Consider the following 11374-nt stretch of genomic DNA (forward strand, 5'->3'; position numbering starts at 1 on the left):
TCTAGTAGGGTAGAAACATGGTTTCATAAAATGTTTTAATGTATTTCATGATTTTAAATAAAAAGGAAATGAGTTTTTGCATGAAAATAGCCTTGGAGGAAAACTCAGGTTCGGCCGCCGAACATGCATGCCTTCGGGAGCGCTTTTAGGCCCCCGAAAGCATAAGTGAGGGAAGTCCAGGTTCGGCCTCCGAACATGGCATGCATGCGGAGGCACTTTCGGCTCCCGAACGTGGCCTGGCCAGCCACCTATAAAGGGGTCCCTTAGCCGAAAACGGGCGAGCTTTTTCCCCATTTTTAGCCAAGGTGAGCTCTCCGCCGCCCCTCACCGATCTTGAGTTCTTTCCTTCAAATCTTTCACGATTTTCACAAGTTTTCATCTTTGTTTTGAAGATTTTTGAGTATAAAGCAAGTTTTGGAGCTTTGAGGTTCAAGAAGCTCAATCTCTCCCATCTCCGAGCTAGGGTCATTTTCCTCTCGATCTTCAAGAGGTAAGGGCCGATCTTGAGCTCACTATATGTTTTAAGTAAGTTTTAAGTAGATCTATGGGGTAGAATGCATGTTTAGCTCATGGTTAGGTTTATGGGTTTATGTTATGTTTTTGGACAATGTGGATGCTTGATGCGTTGTAAATGGGGTTTAAGATAGTTTGATGCCCCTAGGAACTTGTATGCTTGAGTATGTTTGTTGTAGATTAGGAGAAATGCATGTTTGGATGGTTTTGGGAGGCAAATGTGCATGAGGAACCAAGTTTCTGCCCTTTGGCAGAAACCAGGTTCGGCAGCCGAAGGACTTTCGGCCGCCGAACCTGCCTGGGAGGCAAGCCTTTCGACTGCCGAAGCCTGCCCCCGAAAGAGGACTTTCGTCTCTAGAGGGCAGTTTCGGCCGCCGAAAGTGCCGCCGAACATGCATGAGTTTCGTCTCTATCTGGGAGTTTCGGCCGCCGAAGGTGCCGCAGAACCTGCCTGACTTTCGGCTCTGGAGGGACTTTCGGCAGCCGAACCTGCCGCCGAACCTGCCGCCGAAAGTGCCCTGTCCAGCCTTCCTTTACATGTTTTCCTATGATTGTTTCATGATGTTTTAGGGGGTTTTTGGGGAGTAGTTTAGAGTTATGTTCATGTATGTTTGGTCCCTCATTTGAGTCCACCTGTGTAGGTTCGGACCTGAGGAACCGAGGACCCCAACAGTGAGTCAGCTGCTCCAGTGTCTGGTTAGAGCTATCCAGAGGTGAGTGGAATAACCTACTACGTTTTTAAAGCAAATAAATGGACATTTTAGCATGATTCACGCATCATTAATGCCATGAGATATACTAGGTTGTTGCACTAGAATTCACGAATATGTTGCATTGCATACTCTACTGTTGTTGTTGTGGATGAATGTTGGATGATCCATAACCCTCGATCTATGATGAGACGATGTGATATGTACGGTACGGAATATAAGACCAGTGGGACCCATTCTACGTTCGCTGGCACTATGTAAGAGAAAGACCAGGACCCATTCTACGTTCTGGCACATTGGAATGTTATGTTATGCTATGTAAGAGAAAGACCAGGACCCATTCTACGTTCTGGCACAGTTGGACTATGTAGAGGACTATTGGTGACAACTTCATCCTTGATGTGATTAGCTGTGATGTGATGCATTCCATGTTATCATATGTTTTGAATGTTTTATTATTCTGCTCACTGGGCTCTAGTAGCTCACCCCTCTCCCAAATTCCCCAGGTTTGCAGGTACAGGGTAGACCAGGAGGTCCGCAAGAGTAATGAAGTCATGTATATGTAATAGATAGAGTGTGGACATGACAAATCGTAAAATGATGTAAAGTTATGAATAGTAATGTATGTAATGATATTGAGGATTAGAGATTGTGCTTGACCCAATGTGTAAGGTATCCCTTTTTATACATGATCTTAGATGTTTTGTGATGTTTATGTAAACCAACTCAACATATGTTGTATCGCCCATTTGGGCATTGATGAGATCCCACCGAGGGGTCATGGTTATGATTATGATTATGTTCAGTGCATGTACAGGTTGAGATTGGTGGATGATAGAATGTATGAAAGAAAAGTTTTAATGTTTATGTTTATTGTTGATCATGTATGGGATTAAACAGGTTTACAGGTTGCATGTCAGGCTTGCTACGGGTCCCGGCGGCCTTAAGCCGACCTGGATCCTAGCGCCGGTGGCGGTCCGGTTTTCGGGTCGTTACACTAATCAGTCATTGGATTGTCATGCACTTGCATAGGCCTTAGATACTATAGTTATTGGCTCTAGTGCAAATGGGAGATTATTACAGACACATATTCTAGAGGAATATTTTGTATAATATTTTTATAATTAAGCATTCTATCTGAAAGTTAAATAATTCTTTCTATTTTATACTAATATTATTTAATAAATAATTAGAGTATTCTATTAGCATTTTGTTAGATGTTCCATTCTTAAAGAGTTAACGACATGTGTGATAGAATATTCGTACACAAATAGTTATAAATGATTCAAAGTCGTAAGATGTCTCATTGGTCATAATTTGTCCAATTTAGACTATCACTTTTGTCTGTCTTTATTAATTAGCATAACGATGCTAAAGAGAACAAAGTGGTGAGTTACATACCATATAATATGGAATATCTAGACAGATATGTGGGTGCTTATAGTGATAAGCGATCCAAACTTGTAAGATATAGATGAGGAACATGTAGCGTTTACTTTTGTTATTGTCTACTCGTCTATGTCATAATAGTGCATATAATACTTAAACTTGGGGGTAATGCTTATTTCATATATGGATGTGAGTTTAATACCACTTGCATTCTTGTACTATGTATGGGTATATAGTGAATATTGTCTCAAGTTAATTATGTATAGTTATAGGATGTTAGACAAGATGAGATTCTTTATCTTAGGTAAACAAGCAAAAATTCTATGATCAGATTAATTATCTTGGATATATAAAGTTCATGGCTATGATAAAAAAAAGTATTCTATTATAAGTCTAATTTATCAAGAATTGAAATTAATTATTGATGATATAATTCGAATATTTTGGTTTGATATTATCATGGCCCTAGTTCAAATTGAAATTTTGTAAAGAAAGAATTCTAATACATGATAATTTATAATTGAGATTTAAAATGAATAGAATAAATAATATATTATTATGACTATCGTAAAGAAAGAATTCTAATGCAAATGTTATATAAAAAAGTAGCCCAATTCATCTATTCTAAGTATTGCAAATAGAATTTAGGGATTTCTAATTCATAAATGAGCGTATGAATAAGTTTAGAATTGTTTCTCACCTTAATTACTTCCTTCTTTTAGTCAACTGATTGCAGCTATTAACAACTACTCCCTCCATTTCTAACCTACATCCTATATGTGAATCCCTAACATGTATGGGATTAAAGCTCCTAACATTTGAGGCCAAATAATAGAACTATAGAGCCCATTAGTGATTTAGATATTATTGTATTTGAGAGACTCGAGCATAACTGCATACAGACTATCCATGCACCATTATCAAAATTCACACAAATAACATGATTCCATTTTGCATCCATTGCCAAACAGATCCCAAAAGTTCAAATTAATGGAAATCACACGTCCATTGACACAATCATAATTCATGCGACACATATATAAATAGATAGATCATGGAGTTGCAGATGGATTATAACCATCGGAAGTTTCCGAGTTACGACATGGAAAACTGGAACCTATATAAAGGCACAGCTCACTGATATTGACTTGCTATTTTACCGTCCTTCACAATGTAATTCTGTGGAGGAAATTCTTCTCCTTTGAAGTATCTATCAAGCATGTCTTTCACTCCAGCTGCATATCGCAACTGCAAAATTTTCCATTCAATTTGAGTTCCATGAAGGAAAAAGAAGGAAAATGGTAAAAAGAAAAATGAGGATAAAACTTGAGGAGCAAATCATACTTGTGCATCAATGGTGGTTCCAGAAATATGAGGTGTCATAGCATGATTTGGCATATAACGCCATGGATGGTCCTTTGGAGCTGGTTGTGGATGCCAAACATCCCCACTATAACCTGCAAATTATTAACAAGCATACAGCCATACGTGATTGTTGAAGCTCGTGATTCATATGCAAATTGTACAGAACTTAATTAAATACCAACAATTATTTGTTCATATAATTTGTGAAATGGTAAACAATTTTCCTAAGCATCCTAGACATTAAAAAATATGAAAAATATTTTCCTATAAAATATTTTCTAAAATACAAACACAGCTTAAACAAAAAATTTAAATAACTCTTAAAATGCTTAAAGAAAATGGGCGTCTCCATTCTTGGATGTTAATTTCTGCCTAACTATTTTATTACCTCCAATATGTCCAATAGAGCAAGCATCGACAACTGCTTGAGTATCCATGATTGCTCCTCGAGCATTATTTACAATGAGAACCCCTTTCTTCATCTTTGCAATCCTATCTTTGTTAAACAACCCCCTGAACCGCAAAGGCATGCGAGTTTAGATGGCATAGAAATATTATTTACAGTACCTTGTTTAACCAATTTAAACACAAAGCAGCATGCGGATTAAGTGGTTCACAGAGTTGTTTGAGCTCCAATGACCAATAGTAATTGAACATGTTATCTTCTACCTTAGCAAACAAATGAATTTGGAAGAGTCAAAATCATACCTTGTCTTCTCTGTAAGAGGTGTGTTGATGACAATTATGTCACATTTGGGAAGCATTGCGTCAAGATCCTCTTCAAATTTTGCTCCTGTCTGATTCTCCAATTCAGGGTCCATCCTAAGTCGATCATGATAGAGGAGATTACAATTGAAAGGTTTCAACCGTTGGAGCAAAAGCCTACCAATGCGTCCAGCACCAACAGTTCCTACTGTCTTTCCTTCAATATCATATGCTCTGTAAGCAATTCCTGCTACATTCCATTCCCCATTAATAACTTGACGATATCCAGGTAAGAAATTTCGGACAAGAATGAGAATTCTCATGAGCTCATCCTCTGCAACTGAGACAACATTGCTTCCTGTAACCTCTGCAACAGTTAACCCAGCAGCAGCAGCAGCCTTCAGATCTATATGATCAGAGCCAACTCCAGCTGTGAGAAGCAGTTGCAAGTTTTTGGCCTTTTTAATCCTTTCTGCGGTAACATAGGCGGGGTGGAAGGGTGTGCTTACGAGGACATGGAGATCAGGAATATGCTTTTCAAGTTCTGTGTCAAGAAGAAAGGGGGGCAAAAAAGAGTAACTTTGCTTTATAAGTAACCTGGTAGTTAAATTCTTAAAGATTGCAACTATAATGTAGTATATGGACATGCGATACATGTTAGCAGTTACATCTAATGAAATAACTGGCAAAAATGATAAATTTCATCTTCATTAATAAGCCTGACCTGACAAACAACAGGAATTAATGTAACCATAATAATTGATGTTGTGAAAATTATAAGAGAGAACTGTCAAATGTGATTATGCACAAAAAAACTTGACCGTTGTGTTGAAACAAAGGCATGATGCACAAATGAACTCGTCAATGTATGAGAAAAGAGGATGAGAATAGGCACAAAAATTTAACTTAGTTCGACTCTGAGATCTACATTCAAATTTTTTTTTTTTTTCAATTTGAGTCACATCACATAGTTTTTAGATCACGTCACAATTCTTATGAGAAAATATATTTAAAATTCAAATTATTTAAGTAATAATTAATTTTGTTTTTTGAAATGGTAGTAATAATTGATTTAATTATGCCTTTAACTAGAATTTTCTTTTTCAATGAATAGAGGAAAAAATTTTAAATTAAATTTTAGTATACAATAATGTATAAATTAAATGATACTTGATATTTTTTTGTCCTATATTTTTATTTATTTATTTTTAATTATCTTAAAATTATTATTTATTTTTTTATATTATAGTCAAATATAAATCGAATATTATAACTCTATTTAATTTTTAAGAAATTTTTTAAATTATTTTTAATATTTTATAAAATTTAATATTTCTATACGGATATAGAAAAAAATATACAAAAAATATTTTTTTCAATGCTAGTAAAAAATCAAAACAAAACAAATATTGTGGGACCGGAGATATAACTAATAGTGTGGCTTTGTTGGTTCCTGCATTTGAAGGCTCTTGATATGCGTAATCATTCAAGAATCTTGCATTAGATGAGGCAGCCAGGTAATATACACTTACCAGAGTGTGGTCCTTCTTTGTCATCAGTGACAATATATCGGTGACCCTGTGATTCCAACCAATCACGTATGCCTAAAGCTCCCTCTGCACACCCCAAAAAATTGGGATTCATTGCAGCATACTCATTCGCCTTGTAGAAAACCCCCACAATCTTTTTGCTCCCTGCAGAAGCCTAGATGCACACAAACCACAACAGGAAAATAACTAAGATTCATGCCAAAACGAAGATTCATTATTTCACCATTGTTAAATTTCAACAAGTACAAATTGTTAAAGCCTAGATAATTGTAGTGTTTCGAGAGAAAAAAAAAATTATTGTGGGATATGAAAAATAAAATAAAATAAAAAGCTAATTTCTCATATTTAAAATTTCAAGTAATATAAAAATTTTGCATATTAAAAATATAATTATTTTATTTTTAAGTAATACAGAAAGTTAAAAAATATTACCTTAATTCCAAAAAAAAATATAATTAATTTAAGAAGTAACTTTCCCTTATGCCCTTTCTCATTTAATACTTTTACTAAAATTAAAAAAAAAAAATATTATTTAGTTTCTGAGCTTTATTATTAATAACAATTGTGTATGTAAAAATATTTATTATTAAGAGAAAGTATAGAGACAAAAAGAGAGAAAAAGACAGAATACAATTATACCTAAATATAAAATCGGTAGACAAAGTAGTAAATAATTAAATAATAAATTTATTTTAAAATTTTAATAGGAAAAGTGGACGAAAATATCTAAATAAAAGTGAGGGATTAAAACGCTTTATTTGTTTCAGGAAAATATTTTTAAAATATTTTTTATATTTTTTGATATATAAAACATTTAAAAATTTTAATTAATAAAAATATTAAATTATTTTCTAAATTTCCATTATGTAATTAAAATTTTATATATAAATTTATTACTATATTTTCTTTTTTAAATTAAATTTAAATAATAAAAAAATGATTTTAGTAAAAAATATATAAAATATTTTATAAAAAGTATTTTTTAAATATAAATTATTTTATGGAATTTAAATCCTTTCATTTTTACACTGCAGGACTAAATAAATTTTGGGGACAAAATAATAAATTTTGCTAAAATTAATAATGTCCATGTGAACCCAAAACCACTAAAAAAAACACCAGGAATGGCAATGAGCTGAAATTTTGGGACTCTGCCAAACCCAAAGCCGCCTATGAAAAGATAGGTGGGGGCCACAAGAGAAATGCGTTGCGTGACGAGTCAGACGTTCATGGTGCACCATCACGTAAAAATTGCCATTCCCTTGTCCTTGGCCGGACGTTACCAAAGTTAAGTTTAAATGTCGTCGTATTGAATAAATAACGTTATCAAATATCACAATTCACAACGTCTGTTTTGTAACCAGCACGAGACTCGATCAATCGTTTAACTAAAAAAAAAAACCATAAAATTTGACTATCGCACAGCAACAGACGATGATAAGCGCGAATTACATTTCTCAATAGTAATCGGTGATCACAGGAATTGCTGTAAAATGCTGGTTTCAGTTCAACATATAACTTCAAATTATATGAAATTTCTATAAATAATAATAAAAATAATAAGGAAAAAGTGAAGGTTTTGCTTACGTGCAAGTCCCTAGAGATCGCGGGAGAACCAGAAATCCTGGAAGATGACGTGAAAGAGCGAATCGCAGAGATAGCTGCACGCCTCATGGCCAATCTTGAGATGGAGAGATACAATGGAAGAAGAAATTGAGGCAAGTAAATGAGAAATTAGCAATGTGAGGTGAAGTGGAAACTTGAAGGCGTTTATATAAGCCCAGAGTCTATGATTGGGCAACTTTTTTCTCATGTCTGCTGTCTTATCTTAAGCTATTAGGTAAAATTCTAATTTTTTTTTAAAGTTAAATAAATTTAATTTAAAATTTTGAACTAACTAAATTTTTATATTTTGTTTAAGGTTCAAATAAAATAAAATAATTAAAAAAATTAGAAAAATTAGTTGTTCATAGTCCCAAAAAATTTCTTGAAAAGAGAAAAAAAAAATCGGCAGCTAATATTCATTTGAGAGAAAAAAAATTAATAATTATATATTTTAACATTAATATTAAATATTAATTTAAAAAATTTATATTTAACCAACAACTCAAAGTAGCCATTAAAAATATAAAAATTGAAAGGGTTAATTAAACAAACATTAAATAAATTGCAGAATAGAAAAGATAAACAGTGTATTTATTATAAAGTTTATATAAATAATTTAATAATGATTAATATATTTAGATTAAATATTATTATATATATAACTTTATTCATGAATCTTAATATAATATTATATTTATTTTCACTTAAATTGCAATAAATCTATTCATTATTTTTTTTTTTTTAAAAAAAAAAACGGATCTTTTTAGCCAACAACTTCAAATGAGGCGGCTAGACTCCGACATGGCAAATTTCCATCTGAATTTACTATCTTGTAATGCATGTGACATCCTCCCCCAGACGTGGCCAATTGGAGTCCTTTTCTCCAACCGAACTAATTTGATTGTTAAAAAAAAAGAAAGAAAAAAAAAAAGCCAATTTGATTTCATTAGCTTCTCTTATTCTATTTCGTTTTATTTTATTTATTATGAATTTCAATTTTTCAGATTAAATCAAACTAAGGACATCCATGCTTAACTTTATTATCATTTTGGCAATTATGGAATTATTTTTAATAATATAAGAAAAGTTAATATGAATTACAAATCTCAATTATGGGAAAATCTTCCATATGTTTGAATTTAAAAATATTAATAAATTATAAAATAACCTTAATATTTGAGGAATTTTATAATACAATAATAATTATATATATAGTAATTATATTATAGTCATTAATTATGGTGAGTCTCACATAAATTTCACCATAATCAATAGTTAATATGTGATCATTAATATATAACAGTTGCATGATATAATTTTTTTTAATATTTACAATAAAAATATTATAAAATTATGAAATTTAGAAAGATTTGAAGTGTTTATTTTATTTTTTTAATTAAAAATTAAATTTTATTAACTAAAGAATTTGGTTTTTTCTATAGTTGGTGGCTTGTAACAGATTATTGGTAGGGGTGAGTAGTATTCAGTTTAAATCGAAAAAATCGATCGAATCGAATCGATTTGAAAATTTAATTCAATTTTTTATATATTTCAGTTCGGTTCGGTTTTTAATTTTAAAAATTTCGATTATTTAAGTTTGATTCGGTTTTAATAAAAAAAACCGAAAAAATCGAACCGAACCGATTAATGATAATAATATGTTTTTTTATAATATAGAGAGATTAAATCATATTAAAATTAAAATATTTTAATTAAATTTTAATAATAAAGTGTAAAAAATAAAAAAAATTATTAAAAATTGAAACCAATCAAACCGAATCGAATCGAACCGAATCAGATCGGTTCAATTCGATTCAGTTTCTAACTAAAATCGGTTCGGTTCAATTTTTATAAATACTAAAAATTTGGTTTTCGATTTATTCGGTTCAGTTCGGTTTTGAACCGAACCGACCGAATGCTCACCCCTAATTATTGGTCAGTAATAAAGAGGGTTCATAGGCACTTAGCCTCTTCGAGTATGCATAACATTAGTTGTATGAATTCGAAATCCAAGTTCTGTTTTTAGGGACTATGCAAGGACTGCCTTTATATGGTTACAACTTCTTCTAAATTCCATCTGATCAAAATTCTTCGATTCGTATTGACTGATTAATAAGGAACCCTTCCCAAAAGCATGAGATAGTTTTGAAAATAAAGAAATAAGCTCTTGTTTTCAAGTGGAGCTTTATTCAAGCTATTTTATTGCAATCTCAGGAGTTCAATTCAGTTCGTGGACAGCATGAAGCAGCTGGTTAATATTAGTGGTCCTCATCAACAAGCGATGATGATTAGTTGGTCACTGCTGCCTGTTGTAATGAAAATTATATACTATCTAACACATAGATTTTATACATAAAACTTATCTTATGTTTAAGTATAATATCATAGAATCACCATTTTTACACTAGTTTTTAATATAATTACATGCATTTAATACGAATTATATAAAAGATTTTAAAATATAGATATGTACCTTATTGCAAAACCAAAATGTTCTACACATGAAATAGAACTAATTAGATTCCGTCAAAAATTTTAACCAATAACGTTTGGCTAAGACAAAATTTAAAAAAAGAAAGGATAAAAGCCGAAATTTCTTATTGAATTCTCGAAAATTGAAATATTTCTCAAACGGCCAAGAAAATTACTATTTATAATAGTATAAACCCTAATATGAAAAATTATGAAAAAATCTAAAAAATAATAAATTTGTAAAATTGACTATCTAAACAATAGAATTTTCACCTCGAACTTTGTGACAAGTCTATGACTTTTGTCACACTTTTGAAAGTTGTGTGTCTTAAAATTTCATTTCCGAAAAGTTATCGTGTACCTCTAACGGACATAGCAGAAGTTAAGTCCAGTTCAACTCTGCCATAAAATCTAAGACTAATTGCTTTACATCATTCCCTTGCACTTGCAAAGAACTCGACCTCGAGTTGTCATTAGCAGGATAATGCTGAAATAGATCTTCCACATTAAACGTCTTGAAAATTTTCATATAATCTGGGAGGTGACTGTGCGGTTGTCGAAACCAGTCAAAAATAACCTTTTTGGTTATCTACAAATTTACAACTATAGATAGTGGTAAAATGATCAAATTCACAGGGAATTGATACTCACTTATTTTCCTTATCAAGACCAAGTAAATAAATAGACAATAAAAGTAAAATGGGGGGTTTTGAGATTAATGAACTAAACTAGAATTAAAAGCAATAAAATGAAGTAAATAATAAAATAAAGAGAATTCAATAATGAGAAAAGCTCTTGTTGAAGAATTGGATCCACTTCAATTGTTGGGTTTGATCATTGACACATAGGTTCTTTTATTTGACTCAATAAATTAGTTATAGAGGTGGAAGACGCTTCTCTCCTCCATATCCCTCATTAGGCATAAATTAACTAGGGAATGTCCTCTAATTAACCACTAATCAATAAGTTGTCAAGGAACATCCTTGGGGCTTTTAGCATTTTACAACTGTCAATTGTATTAAGAGATAGAGAGACCTAATTCTAGCTACCCAAACGTATGGTGAT

General features: G+C 32.0%; 1 protein-coding gene across 1 annotated transcript; it reads right to left on the reverse strand.

Annotated features, from left to right (window-relative positions):
* Window positions 1-3561: 3561 nt before the first annotated feature.
* LOC110600871 (formate dehydrogenase, mitochondrial) lies at window positions 3562-7985 on the reverse strand. The gene is made up of 6 exons (XM_021737776.2): window positions 7820-7985; window positions 6215-6386; window positions 4686-5226; window positions 4366-4490; window positions 3957-4069; window positions 3562-3860 (listed from the first exon to the last, which is right to left on the reverse strand). Exons 1-6 carry the CDS (start codon window positions 7904-7906, stop codon window positions 3747-3749), a joined length of 1152 nt encoding a protein of 383 aa, XP_021593468.1. The 5' UTR covers window positions 7907-7985; the 3' UTR covers window positions 3562-3746.
* Window positions 7986-11374: the final 3389 nt, after the last annotated feature.

The sequence above is a fragment of the Manihot esculenta genome, chromosome 15 (assembly GCF_001659605.2).
Source record: "Manihot esculenta cultivar AM560-2 chromosome 15, M.esculenta_v8, whole genome shotgun sequence".
In the NCBI taxonomy this organism is placed as follows: domain Eukaryota; kingdom Viridiplantae; phylum Streptophyta; class Magnoliopsida; order Malpighiales; family Euphorbiaceae; genus Manihot; species Manihot esculenta.

Bases quoted from the DNA above. Each gene is read 5' to 3' on its own strand.
- LOC110600871 (XM_021737776.2), bottom strand. From the start codon at position 7,906: ATGAGGCGTGCAGCTATCTCTGCGATTCGCTCTTTCACGTCATCTTCC. The intron at 6,387-7,819 runs GTAAGCAAAACC...GTGTGCATCTAG, and splicing joins CGATCTCTAGGGACTTGCAC to GCTTCTGCAGGGAGCAAAAA. The intron at 3,861-3,956 runs GTATGATTTGCT...AAAATTTTGCAG, and splicing joins GAACCACCATTGATGCACAA to TTGCGATATGCAGCTGGAGT.